This window comes from Ptychodera flava, chromosome 11 (assembly GCF_041260155.1).
Source record: "Ptychodera flava strain L36383 chromosome 11, AS_Pfla_20210202, whole genome shotgun sequence".
In the NCBI taxonomy this organism is placed as follows: domain Eukaryota; kingdom Metazoa; phylum Hemichordata; class Enteropneusta; family Ptychoderidae; genus Ptychodera; species Ptychodera flava.
The window spans coordinates 40,385,299-40,400,985 of record NC_091938.1 but is presented as its reverse complement, the minus strand read 5'-3'; the positions used below and the strand labels follow the sequence as shown (position 1 = coordinate 40,400,985).

Sequence of the window (15,687 nt, the reverse complement as noted above, 5' to 3'; positions counted from 1 at the left end):
AACTTTTGGTCGCTTTACATTTGATCAAAATCCTACCCATCAGACAAGGCCCTACTCTTACGCAGAAAACAAAAGCTCTGAAGCGTCGACTTTCTCTTCCGCGTTTGAGACTTTCTTCTCTTTCGCGTTTGAGAGAAACAAACGTCGGCTATATTCGGAAATGGCCGGCTATTGGTGGGCGTAACGTCAGTCCAATGGTAAACTGCACCCGATTCACGTCGGAATAATTCGGGCTGTAGTCGGGAAAGCAAGGATGACCTCGAGAGCGATTCCCAGTACAGTACACGTTCGCAGATCGCGGTACTACAGGCTGATACTAGATAGCAACAAGTTCACCGCGTAAATTGCTAGATTACATATAGCCACATAGGCACTTCTGAAATGTTATCTCCGGCTTGCAAGACAACAAATATCAAAATATTATTATCAAAACTAGAATTTCGGGGCTAGAGAGCGAAACATTGCTGAAAAGTAGCCGGCCAAAATACGGAAGTAGCCGGTCAATTTGGCCGGCATCCGGCTAAAAATGAACACGCGGATTCAAACAGAGAGGCTTGTTGCGATGGACAAGTAGCCTTTGGCTTTTGACCAGAAAAATAAGTGAGTGTTCATTGATAATTCAAAGACTGGATCCGTTGACACCAAAGTTTGCTCGTGACTTTCATTACATTGCATGCACCTTTCCGCAATGTGAGTATGAACTGAAATTGAGAGAGTACGTTTTAGTAAAAGTCCTGTTTTGTTGTGCTGAAGTCCTGTTTTGTTGTGCTGATTTTCGCTACCGTACTTTCTCATACTAAAATAGCTTTTCGTATGCAAAATCAGCGTACGTTAATTAACTGCTAGTATTGTTTAAACAGCATTTTATTTGAAAGGGATTCTATAGTACCATCGTTTTTGTAAACTCTTCATGCAATTTTATGAACTAAATGATGACTTCAAAGTAACAGCAAGTGCTGGACGGCACTTTTAACGCTGGTCGGAAATCATGAGTGCCGGACAAGAGCCGTCACGGCGTGGGCCATGCTAAAAGTAGTTCCGGCAGTGCTAATGTTTTGTTTACACTAAAAGATAATCTGTTCGCATATGTTGACATAGAGATTAATCCTCTGATAACCAACTCGGGTTACTCGGGTACGTCCAAGTTAATGGAGCGTTCCCCTCATGAGTTTCTCCTATATCAGTCTGCGGGGCTGTGGTGGGAGGCCGTTTAACGCTGGTAACACACAGCCCTGCCATGCAGAGCTAGGCATTCATAGTGAACGTACTGTCTGTCATGCACCGGCATGCGTTGGCTGAACGTAAAAGCAACTCAACTTTCCAAGATCAAATGGTCAGTATCTTGTGGAAACAGCGACATAGCAATGAAAATTGTTTTAGTCTGTGCTTTTATCAAATGAAAATGTATGTGGCTCAATTTCAACGGCCAAGGTCCGATGTTTCCTCTCGTCTGATCATCGTCGTAAATGACACGGCTCTTTACGGCAACAACTCAGCGCTACCCGTCAAGCGATTGATTTTTGCGTAGGTCAGCGGAGCGAAAATTATTGCTCTGGCTCGCGAGAATGTCGTCTGATAAACATTTCCGTGCGTTGTCGCCCCCGTATGTATCTGTTGCGTTTTTACCGTACATGTAGGCATTTGTAATCTGTGTACTGTAATTCCCCGGACTGCCTTGCTTTTAGTTGTATTATGGTGTTTACTGCTATCAGCCCTGAATATTAAAATCCAAAGCACTCTTTCATTCTGCACCTATCTTTGTCACACATTCTCTTGTTTTTTCCGCTGCTCTGGTCTCTGGAACTTCGCTTTTGCTTGCAAATGCTTTCTAGTTATCTTATGTTTCTGTTCTCATGATTTCAGTGATGGGAATAATTTTGCCTGAAATTACAACTGTAGTCTCATGTATTGCTGTAAAGTACTATGATGTAATAGCATGATTTCTTTAGCAATCACAACATACATGTAATTGTTCAGCAAAATCATGATTTAGCAGAATCATGGCGTAATTTGCAGCACTTCAAAGTGATTCTTTGATCTGTCACTTTGAACTGTATGCATTATGTAGATATTTGCCATATCTTGTAGATCAGAATTCAATTGATTCATACCTGTACCTTGTAGAACCCTAATGCCATTGATTCACAGATTTCAGTGGCAGATATTTTATGAAAATATTTCCGATGCACCTTTGTATTATATTTAAAGGGACAAGTCAGCCATTTTTCATGAATTTTGTTTGATACGAGATACTACTTATAATAAGGAAAGATAGTCAATGAATGGGTGACCGCGCTTATATTTGAGCCTGGTTTTAGACACGATACATGAAACCATCGCAAAAATGAATTAATGGTCATGACCATTAATTCATTTTTGCAATGGTTTCATTTGTCTTCAACCGGGGTTGAATGTATGCATTTTAATGAAAAAATAAGAGAGCTAGTTGCATTTCTAATTTGAAGAATCTACCTGAGCTAGAACAGTGTGTGCATACAGACATACATACACATACACACAGAGTACATACACATACTCACACACACAACTGCTTTAAATAACTAAATTTTCATGCGCCTGCTTGCTTCAATGAGTATTTTACCTTCAACATTGCAGGAATGAGGAAGTGGCAAAGTTTCGTCAAGTACAGAACAATTCAAGTTTTAAAACTAGTCCACTTACAAGTATTAAAGAACAGCTCCGGAATCAAATGTTACAGGAAGAACACATGGATCAAGGTTGACAGGCCTCATTGTTAGAGTCAAATAGTTTTATTTTCCAAAATATAATTTACATTCTGAATGTATTTTCTATACATGGTCATTGTATCTAACAATTCAGTTGTTATTGTCTTGGATATGGAAGGACCATCTAGAAAGGCATTGTATCACAACAAACCAGCATGTTAAGCGATGTCATTTACTGAGTACCAAACAATAAAGACACCTATCAAAGTACAGACATCAGTATTTATAATGGCAGTTCTGAGTTCCACATAATTCTAAGTTCCACATAATTCTACACCAGTCTTGCAGCTCCAACCCCATCACAATTTTTTTTCAATTTCACCATATCTTTCATACATGATTTTTTACTGCACTTGATAACAGCAAGGTCTAACATGGAAATATCTTTTTAATTTTCTAAAATCTCAGAATATATATAAGAGATCACATTATGTACTCTACGAAAATTAATTGCATACATTAGATCTGGAAATACCTAGCTATGCATATGCCAACATATTTGTATATTTTCAAGACAAAGTACTGTATGGTATTTTGGTCCAGAGAAAAAAAAACATAACCATATTGTCTGGAGATGTTGTTTGGTTGAAAAAATAAAATTTCAGGATTTCATTCTGACAGAACTGAGAGACAAACAATTTGATATCATTGTTGCTCTCTCTTAAAGGTCTTCCCTTTGCCCTGTCCTGATGGATATTTTCTATACAAGTTTTACCATTCACAATCAATCAGTGTCACTAAGAACAGATGATCAAATGTTAATTCATTTAGAATTAAGAAATACACTATTTTACATAGTCTGTAGTGTCATTTACATGTTGCTGATAAGAAAACCTGTTGTGAATTTTTACTAAAATCATTTAACATTGGTTGATAATACAATGTCATTGATCATAAAAATGGTTGGCTAAAAATTAAATAGTCCTTGAGAAATATCTTGTTCGAATATTATCACACCACCCAAGAATTTTATCTGGATATTTGTTGAAAACTGTAGTTTGCTGTAAATGATGTCCAACCATTTGATGAATTCAAAATCACTTCACTGCTGCCCTGTAGTCACACAGAAGACTCTCTATACTTTCAAAACTTTCTGTGAAGTCCTCCTGAAAAGAATAGCATAACAGTGCTTTTGACAAGGTGTTATACGACTCATGAAAAATATTTGAAATGCTGAAACACAAACATCACTGTAAGTAGCATATGTTATAAATGCATACATACATGCATACCTATGTGTTTATAATGTAAGATATGTGATTGTTAACAAGCCCTCCCCCTTTTTTTACTGTAAAATTCCAACCTAAGTAGTGAGAACTGTAAGGATATGTTTTTAATAAAATCTTGTAAATGTTCATATGTGTTGAAGTCTTTGCTTCAATAGAAGAAACAGCTTCTTTGCAATGTAATACAATGTATACTAAACATCACAATAAATCATTGGTATGGAGTATTGTTTCTCTTCACTGGATATGAAATGCACCTGAAGACAAACATAAAGAAAGTTGGGCTTTTATTTATCAGGTTCCCAAATCAGTAACTAATCTTCCTATACTTTCAAAGTTCAAATGTAAATCTCTGATAAACCCAGCAACAATATGGCATGTTCTGTTAACCTGTTGACAGCCATGTTTCCAATACCAATGCAGATAGGCCTTTGCATCAAACATCTGTCGTGATCTCTTCAGTACATGTTCAGTGTAATCCACAAAGGAATCAGAGTTTGTGACCAATGTCATACTAGCTGTACCTGGCAAAGCTGATGGTTGTCTCTTACCTGTAATTGAATCACAAAACCTGTAAATGTCATCCATGGTTTCTTAAACTTTGATTTCAAGCACACAGTGATACACATGTACAAAATAAACTTTTCTATTCTGGAGTGGGGCCATCGTCTAACATCAGAAATTTAGAATGGTACCATCAGGTCTGATTTCATAGTTGTGTCCATTACTCTTTAAAAAACAGTTACACTATTACATGAGAAACCAAACATTCACAAAAACCAATGTCTTCCCATACACTACTCTAAATTGAACACAAACCTATGTATTTCTTTTGTAATTTAGTAACCGTCATTTCAAACTTAAAATGTACAACAAAACATGTCATTAAGAACGATATATCAGAGATGTGGTGAACTATGAGTACTTACCAATCCAAAAGTCTACAGGAAATGGATTCCACTCTACAAAGTTACAGCTATGTTTTATTTTATCTTCAACCTGCCTTGCTTGTCTGGAAAATGAATTGGTACTGTCACCTCTGACAACAGCAATGCTTGATAAAGAAGTGTGCTGGTGTAGAGTTAGGGATTCATTGTGAAAGACTTGACCACAAAGAAATCACCTACAATTCAAAGATCAGAGCTGCATGACTTTATAGTATTCAAATGTCATATTCCTAAAAACTTGATTACTCAATTCTTGAAAAGTTTTATATCTTATTGCCAAGAATAGAACAGTAGAAATTATTAGTTTTCATGGAAATTAAGTTAAATGCACCGATAATAGCATAACAGCTGGAATAATGGTACAGCTGTGGCTAGCAGCAGGAGTATACTGTTTTCACAAGCAGTACTTCTCACAGTCAGCATTTCACAGCTCATTTCAATACTTGCCATGGCCATACTGTGACGGATGAAACACTGAGGAGTATTTGCGGTGTTACAAAAGGATACAGTCTGACCAGCTGTGTTAAGTCTTGGCACTGTGTGAAGCAGAGATGTACACATGTTTCCCAGGTGGCTTTGCTGCAATGAAACATACACTTGATGGTCAGAATATGCACACACACAGGAAACTGTGCATTGATATCTCCTGTTGGCACTAGAGTGTTAATTTTCACAGATTTAATTTTCATGGAATACTTTATCTCATTACATTTTTACCAGAGCTTGCAAAGAAGACACTCAGCCAATCGGAATCAGAAATCCTAAAGACAGCCACACATTTTTTTTAATTCATTGCAACAGACTCAGTATTACTCTTTAAAAGAATCAACGTTTGTCTTGAATTGAAAAGCAATGATACTTATCCTTGTAAACCACTTTAATTGGGGAATAAAAATACTACAGCAAGTATAACTTAGACTGACTTTGACACGGGCTTAGACTCTCTTCATTACTTTGGATTTTGTTTGTGAGATATAAAAATGTGATAATGGAATGTACTTCACAAATTTGTGTATGTGGAAGACATTGACATGGATATACTGTAGACAAAACTGAAAACTGAAATAGATGTACCATTATGTTAGACATGCAATTGAATTTCCTGTTGGCAATGTTTTAAAAGTCATATTATACTCCAGCCTAAGTGACTCAGAACACTTGCACAACTCCTACCACAAGACACATATTACATGGAAGGTGCATCTCCTCTTCAAGTTTCCGCCAGTGACATTTTTGTCTGTCACTTGACCCAATATCATAAAAGTACATGATGTACATTACTCTTCAATGAACAAGATGGGAAAATTATGCAGACATTATGTAATATCAGAGTTTTAATACTTTCATTGGAAATGATTTCTCAAACAAAGTAAATACTCACCTCTTTGATATGTGATGCATTGAGGTAAACTTCAATGATGGCATTGGACACACAGACCTTATCATTTCCCAAGGCTCAGATCCTATGGGTACACCACTATTCAATAATGTAAGTAAAACAATAAAGGTTTTGTCAAATCTCCTTGTATGGGAATATTTGCTTTTTTGATGAAATATAGCACAGAACAATTATATTACAAACCAATGATTGATACTGTGCCGGTGTTTCAGACAGTACATTACATGGCATTGACATGTTCACTTACCAATTGACTATCATGGCCTTTTGCATCGCAGAGTTGAGCTAACTTCAAACCCTGCTTTTCTATGCAATGTAAATTTACTAACTCAGCTAGGCTCAGCTTTAGAAATCTTTAACATTCAGGGGGGAAGTTGAAAGTTGTCTCGTGAATCTTTAGCAGTGGGAAGAGATGTTAGACAAAACTGATGTGACAACATTTGGTCTGACTATTTGAAGAGTGGCAGATTCCTTGCAAAGTCAACAACATACACTGTAGTAACATGATAGACTTTTGACTCTGAGATATTAGTGGTGTTGTCAATTGGATTTATCTTGTTCATGCAAATCTTTGTCTCATTACTATAAATGTGGATATTTGGTGTAAGGCCATAAAAACAAAATATCCTTATGTTTACCTACATGGCTGTCATGTGAGATATTCAATTCTCAATTACACACAGACTACAGCAGCTATCACTACAGTAATACTCATCATGATGAAGATCTTCTAAACTTGATTTGAAGGGAACAAGACAGTGCCATTTGGCTGTTGACCTACCTTTGAGGTGTCAATGTAGATATCGGTGAAAAGACACCAGCCAGACATGACGATATATGCCAATTCATGTCATAAATAGAAATACTACCACTATCTGTCTTCTTTAACATTCTCTTTAGTCGATAGAGAACATTGTCATTTTGGAACAGAACAACACAATCAGTATGTCTGTGAACAGAACAACACAATCAGTATGTCTGTGAACAGAACAACACAATCAGTATGTCTGTGAACAGAACAACACAATCAGTATGTCTGTGAACAGAACAACACAATCAGTATGTCTGTGAACAGAACAACACAATCAGTATGTCTGTGAAACAATACAGTATATTCAACTTAATTAAATGATGAAAATTGAACCATACACAGGTGAAACAAGACTTACTACTGACCTGTGATATATTTCAATGTGGTTATTTACACTGTACCAAGAATCAAGTGATTTCAAATCAAAGCATTCAAGATATTGCAATTGCTTTCTCCATTATCAGATCTAGGAAAGCCAAAACTGTTGAATTTCTTACTTCATGTTCTAACACTACATCTTGACCTCATGTGAATGTGAAAATATCAGCTTCATTTATACAAAGTCTCTGAAATTTTCTGTAAAATTTGAAATCAACAGGGTGGAAAATTATTGATGAAATAACCTGTTTTTGTTTATGATTATTTCATCACACACCAGATGGAATACAATAGCAGTGTGACATGGTTTATGAATCAAATTACAAATATTGTGATATGTATTTCTCCCACGCTGCAATGCACTGAACACTGTGTCGTGATTCAAATGATATTTCAGAGTCAGATGACAAACTAACATATTGTTGAGACTGGAATAGTACAAGTGTTACACCCCTAATGTTATCTGGTCTTTGTGATTGGTTGAGATTTAATCACATGGCAATTGGGAAAAAGTTAAATAACATTGTTCAGGAAACTCTTGCCCGCTTGATGGTTATACTGCCCTCAAGGTCCCATTTGAGAGAAGTGCTTGACTTTTCTGCACATAACACATTGTTCTACACTTGCCCTGTAACTTGATTGTCTCAAAAAGGCATGCTGACTTGACACAAGCTGAATGGTGTATACCCATAACAGGGCTCGAAATTAGCGGTAGTCCCGCGTCCACAGACTACCAACTTTTCCCTGGGGCTACCAAAGTCCATGAAATGGTAGTCCACATGGACTACCAAAGCCAGGGACATGAAATTCAGTCAGTAATTGGCGTGTCATGTCCGGTCTTTCACTTTTGAATGAGCTAAATGCAGTCAAACCAAGCTGGTTACAGTAAGGCCAGACTATGACTTTGTTTTGCAAATTACAACGACGACCTTGCGATGGAATTGCAACAAAGTTTCAATATCTAAACTGATGTACTTGGATGACAGGCACAGAAAATGATGGCCAATGAAAACGTATTCTCATTGCATTTTGATCAAAATGTATCAATCACAAACTCATCCCTACTACAGAAAGCCCATGGTTTGTTTTTAGCACTGCTGAGAAGGTGATGGTCATTGCCATGACGACTATCAAAATTGGCATGCAACTCTGAGAATGAAACGGGTTGTCAATACAATGATAGGTCACCAAACTTTTTCGTGTCACTGTCGTCAATTATACCAGTTTCCTTTGGGTAATAAAGGTGTGCAAGTATTCACATCAAATAACTAACAAATTCACTTCATGGGCAGAATCTTGAAAATAGCTTTTCTTCTCTTGTTAATGAAAAAAATCCCAAAAATAAAACTTTGCATGGGCTACCAGCCATTGTCACTGGGCTACCAAAAGTTAATTTCAAGCCCTGCATAATTCCAATAGACCACCAATCCATGCGTGCAATCTCATAGAAGTAAGTGCATTTGTATGCATGTTTGTTGCTGCATGTGGATTTGTCTGTACTATCATCACCTGATCTCTTGGACATACAATCATGTTTTTTTTTCTTCTGGAGTAGAGCCATTACACAACAGTCTGGAACAATTGGACAGTGAGTGTAAATGTTAGCTGCAAACATTGCCTGCTTCTGGTTTTACAAATATTTGATCAGTACTGAAGTCATGTATGGCTATTGGGAAATGAAGGGGTTCACTATGCAGGTGACTGGGGACTTTGCCGTGACTATCACATATATTCTACAAGGATAGTATGCAAAGGTTTGGACACAAAACTTTAATGCAATAAAAGATTGTAACACATGATAGCAAGAGCAAGATCACTGTGTTAGGTATCCTCAGGCTAGTTCTCATTGTGTTCATATACCAGTATATGATACCAGTGCTACATGTATTCAGCTCAGGCCATTATTGCTAGTGCAGTACCAAGTACCATTCTTCGGGCAGGCACAAATTTTGATATTGCCCTTGCAATCATGTATTACTTATTATATCATACCAGTATATTGATGGTGCAAATACAGCAATCTGATTGGTCGAGACGCGAAAAGAACCGTGGTATATTGGCGATATACCACGGCAGGCATGCGCGCTAGCTCTTAGCTTGAGAAAAATTCCTTTTATGACGTTCCATGCCAGAATTTCAATATACTGTTATGATATAATAGCAATAAATCACACCCAGCTACGGTATACCACTCGATTTCGACCATTTCACTTCATATATATACACTCTCTATCGCTCGTGCATATATGTCGTGAACTGGTCAAAATCTTGTGGTATACCATCGCTGGGTGTGCTTTATTGCTTAAATATACAGGGTACCTACAATGAGAAAATGAATGATATCTTACCTCTGTAGCCATGATAGACATAGTAATGCATTGTAATGTTGTAATGGACTTTCACCAAGGCTGTGAGGAGCCACTACAATAGACATCATGTATGGCATTTGGTATTCATCTCGTATCACTTCACACAAATGAGATCCAAGACCTGTCAGAATTATGACATGGCAATGTGTCAAAGACATACTTGTACTGTATATGCATACATTGTATGACTGCAAACTATTTTTACTTGGGCCTTGCAGAAGCAGACATGACTCTCTAAATGACTGCAGTATTGTTTGTACAGAATGCTACGTAGCAAAATATTCAATATGTTACTCTTTCCTAGTTTTGTGAGAAGAAGACACTCTTAAGCTTGAATTGGAAAAAGTTAATAAACTAGATAATGGAAAAAGGAGTTATTAGAAATGATAAATTTTTCCTGATCAATCAACAACAGCCAGTTTTCACAAGACATGATATCATTATTTATACACTCTACAGGTTTTTACACTTTACGCTGTGTCGAAATTTTGATATGAAATAAAGTCTGCAATCTTTTCACTTCTATCAATATTGAATGAAGCTCCACTGAACTTGAATAGTTTGACAAGTCAAGCTGCTTTGCATACAACAAGATTCTTAAAAACACTGACTATTGAAAAGCATCAAATGTACAGAAGTATTGTAGATATCAACCAACCTGAGCCAGTACCTCCACTGAGGCTGTGTAACATAACAATTCCAGAAAAGTTATCACATCGCTCCACTTCTTTCCTCAAACACTCTACAGTTTTGTGAAGCAGTGAGTTTTCAGAGTCTAGTTGTTCTTGTTTAGAACCATAGTATCCTGATGATGAAAAAAATGTTCAGTTAAACTACAATCAAAACAGCACTATGATTACGGGGAATTAATTTTTTGATGCAGAACTTTTAATATAACCATTAGGTATTGGCGAAATGATGCAGAATAAACAACTTTATTTTATTGACTCAAGGAGGCTATACAGACTTTAGGGAAAATACTGTGGTAACTCTTCCTGAAATGAAAGTGCATGTAACTTTGATCTTGATTTTATACTTTGCTATTATCTGCTCTTCAATCTCACTTAATTTTAAACCAGTCTGAAGTTAATTATTTGAAAGATTTGTGACTGCAATAGTTATTCCATCAAATTTGGTTGCCCTTTTCAAAGTAAAGTCTTACCTAAAGCCCAATTAGTTCCTCTTCCCTGCTTACCAAGGATTAGATTAGATTCACGAAACCAACTGAAACAGGAATATTGAAATGAATAAATATACAACAGTTACTGAAGTAAACATGCATGATCTCCTTCATCCTAAGTTTAATCAATTGTTTGCAAAATTGAGCACTCTACAAATAAATGGGAGAAACTTTACAATTTGTTTTCATCTTGATAACAGAAGTGTGCCTTTAAAAAAGTTAAGTAGATTGTGAAAACTGGGTAGTCTTGAGGAGCGGATACAGCTGTTGAAGTTATTCAGTGATCACTGTCTGGAGTGGCATCACAACAGATGGACAGTACCTTTAGCTGTATCACATATTGATCATGTATTGTTCCGTATTTTGTTCTGTCTGTCCAATTTCTTGTTCTACTCCCAGAATTACTTTAATATCTTTAGAATTAAACTTGTTCATGCATAATGTATTAGGATAGTCTTTAGTGCTGATGAGAGTTAATTTGTCAACTGCAATATTGCATATTTTACACTACTCTCTCTTGAGAATAATACTGTACATTTCAACCTACGCTTGAAAGAGACTAAAGAAATTAGCTGTTTTATACAGCAAAACTATTACCTGAAGTAACCGTACAGCCATTGTCCCTTTAAACAGAAACTGTGAAACTTAAGCTAGTATGGAGAGTCCATATACCTTGTCTGACAATTTCATTTGATTTGAGTATGAAGCAATGCATCATATTGATTGCATGCAGAATACATAAATCCAAATCATCATTCTTATAGTGTACTTGTACATACCTTTTCTTGGTATCTTTAAGTACAGCTCTGACTACTTTGGGTTCACTGTCAATGTTTATTGACCTCACCTTTCCATCCCTTGCATTGAATACATGCCTAAAAGTACAAAAGAAAACAATGTTCAAAAATCAAATAATTCATTGTAATTCATAAAATGGAAAAGAAAACATGATTTCAATACACAATATGTGAGAATATTTGAAATATGATACTTATAATTATACCCGTTTTTCAAATCATAATACTATCATAACAATCTAGTCTGTAATTTAAGTATCACTTCTACACTTGCTCTACATAAATGTCAGTAGTAAAGTATTTCACGACATACATGAAGTTATGAATATATTTAAAAAGAGCAAGATGTGTAAAGAAATCTACGTGAAAGAAGGCAGTCATTTACCAATTTATTTTTGAAGGTTGAGTCATTAAAAAGGTAAACATGTTTGAAATATTAATTCATAGTTCTAAGTGATATATGAAAAAAACTTTTGTGTGAACAAAGTTTACTGCATGATATTTAAGTACTGTGCAAAACACGGCTTTTTTCACACAAATACATCCCAGTTGTCTGGGTTCAAACATAAATACAGTTACTACATCTAAAATTATTTTATAGCTGAAGGAATTGTCAATATTAATAAGTTTTGTATGTACTTGCTCATTTTCATATGTAGAAATATGATTCTCAAACTGTTAGACCTGATTTTATTTCAAAAAAATCTATAGATTTGTGTTTGGTTTATCTGACCCTTGTCAGAGGTGATGCAAGGGTCGTACTTGTCATTGTAATACTGAGTGAGACATGATTTGGAAACTGAAAATTCATTGAACCTTTGTGTGTTTCTTTGGGCGGATGAACTCTGATTTGAATAAATAACATCTGCTGTCTGTTATCACGTACATGACCAATCAGCATAATCAAGATGCATGTTATATGGAATCAACTTTAGAACCCTTGTGAAGGTAATTCCACCAACATGGCATACCCAAAAGGCTAGAACAGACAGTTGTTCCATTCACTGCTGGTACATTCTCTTCATTATTTACAACCTATACAGCTATACCGCCATATAAGTGCTAATGTGAGCATGTGCTGAGTTTTCCACTACTTATCAAGCTGCCTAAGGACAAAAGCATCAATTGAAGCCACAAATCAGTCTAAGAAAGTTGTATGCAATCCCAAGTCTATCAGTACAGTTGTCAGCCATACTTTCTGTGTCTTAACTCTGCTGTTACAACAATGCACCATAAATCCTTACAAAAGGACTGTTTGAAACTGACAGACCAAGACACTACGTGTTATCCACCTGTACTTTGTCTGCTGATGTGCACTGTGCTTGGAAGGTTATATCTGATTGGTCGATTGTCACTATTCACAGCAACTTAGGGAGTCATTTTACACCCACCCAATTTGACATCAGCTTCCGAGATGCAGCACATCAGCCCTACTTTGTAAATGCTAGACCCAGACTGCATGTTACCTGGTACTTTGGAAATACTAAACCCAGAGTGTATGTTACCCTGTACTCTGGAAATGCTAGACCCAGACTGTACATGTATGTTACCCAGTACCTTTGGAAATGCTAGACGTAGACTATATGTTACCCAATACCTCTGGAAATGCTAGACCTAAACTGTATGCTACCCAGTACCTTTGGAAATGCTAGACCCAGGCTGTATGTTACCCAGTACCTCAGGAAATGCTAGACGTAGACTATATGTTACCCAGTACCTTTGGAAATGCTAGACTTAAACTGTATGTCACCCAGTACCTCTGGAAATGCTAGATCCAGACCATATGTTACCCGGTACCTATGGAAATGCTAGATCCAGACTATATGTTACCCAGTTCCTCTGGATATGCTTGACGTAGACTGTATGTTACCCAGTACCTATGGAAATGCTAGACGTAGACTATATGTTACCCAGTACCTATGGAAATGCTAGACGTAGACTATATGTTACCCAGCACCTCTGGAAATACTAGACGTAGTATATGTTATCCAGTACCTTTGGAAATGCTAGATCCAGACTATATGTCACCCAGTAGCTCTGGAAATGCTAGATCCAGACTATATGTTACTCAGCACCTCGTCCAAATGCTAGACGTACCGGTTGACTGTATGTTACCCAGTACCTCTGGAAATGTTAGACCCAGACAGTATGTTACCCTGTACTCCGGAAATGCTAGACCAAGAGACTGTGTTTTTTGGAAATACTAAGTCCAAAGCCCACTTATCCTTTATGTCTGTTCCAAAGTTGCTCAAAATTTCTTGTGCAATGTGCTTCACATAATAGACTGAGTGATCAAGATTTGTGTGGTAGTTGATTCTGTGGTCTGACATGAGTTGGTATATGACCATCAACATTCACTTGGCTGCAATGATGAAGCTTATGGTTTTCTATCACATTCACAATTGTTGACTGGTAAATGGGCGAAACGCAATATTCATCCTGATATACGCTCATTGTGATCTAAGTCAAAGGCACAATTTTTTCATACAACTGCATGGACACATATCAACGAAGGCGCAAGAAAATCTTTATGTCTATGCAAGGTAAGTGGAGACTATGTATATGTAATTGCAGATCTGTGGAGAAAATGTTTTGTTTTGTTTAGATAGATAATGTAGGCTCACAAGTGGAGCCATGTGTACTTGACCAAAGTCCAAAGTCAACTGGACGTTAAGCCCAAGTCAACTGGACCAAAACCAATACCAATGTAACTGAACCGCCAGTTTACCGTATGAGTGTATTGATCAAAATGTTGAAACAGATAAACTTCATGCTGTGAAATTGTTTACATTATGGAAAGATGTAAGTGTATTGACCATGCATGCATCCATAATAACAAGGCCTGCTGTAAAATCCTATGTATTATCTTCAAATAAGTATATGTGATTGCATTCATGAGTATTGATTGTGTGTAATATCATTCACTGCTTTCTTAATTATCACCATGGTCTAACTCTAATGGTCCATGGGTCAAGCTGGTAAAGGGTCCAGCTGACTTACATGTCAGTTGGTTGCGATGGGTGGGGTAGGTCAAGTTGACCTTTGTCCAGTTGGTTTTGGGGAAGTTGCAGCCGAATCTAATTACAGCCAATACATAAACAACATAGTTAACCCCTACATTTCCAGTCTCCCTACACATTACAATGTTATTGCTGTTTTAAATTTGGAGAATTTGCCAGCTATTGTGTTGTCGTAGCAAAATCAGTATTTGCATTCAGTAAAGGGAAAATATCTGACAGATAAATCCCGACATATGAATTACAATGGATATCATACATACCCGATTTCCTGAACATCTTTGTTGACGATCTTCCAAAACTCCTGTCCAATCTGATTACCACACTGGCCAACTTGGACGAATACCGTCGACATCTTCGTGCAAAAATAATGTCACAACCAGACCCGGTCACGGGTTAGTTAAATGTTCAACTCAGTTCTCTGTCTACGAACAAATCGAATTATATTTAACGGACAATCAAATCTGTCCTGTGGCGACACCTGTTCAGGGAAACATCACTTGTTGACCGTGATTGCAGTTCATCACACAACCATTTCAACTTTGAGTTGCGATCGGCATGATCGGCACGACATGTCCAAACATAAACACACTGTACGGAGTGTACTGAGTGTGCAAGCGTCAAGTCAAGGTATAAGTATTGAAAGACTGTGACTCAATCCTCACGTCCACAGTATCGGAATGACCACTGCGTTCGAAGAGACCATTTCGAAATGATTGACAACAAAAATCCACAAATCAAAGTCATACCATCCCCGCCATGCAGAAAAGATATGAGATGTTTGAATTCAATGTTTTTCGAAGTAGGCCGCCATTG

General features: G+C 36.9%; 1 protein-coding gene and 1 pseudogene across 1 annotated transcript in view; one reads left to right on the top strand and one right to left on the bottom strand.

The window, feature by feature from the left end:
- LOC139144274 (ribosome biogenesis protein SLX9 homolog) overlaps positions 1-4,104 on the top strand; it is a 23,711-nt gene extending 19,607 nt beyond the window's left edge. Inside the window, exon 5 of the mRNA XM_070714941.1 lies at positions 2,617-4,104. Coding sequence (XP_070571042.1) covers positions 2,617-2,743 — 127 coding nt within the window. The 3' untranslated portion in view covers positions 2,744-4,104. The remainder of the gene's footprint in view (positions 1-2,616) is intronic.
- Positions 2,753-15,687, bottom strand: LOC139144273 (tubulin delta chain-like; annotated as a pseudogene).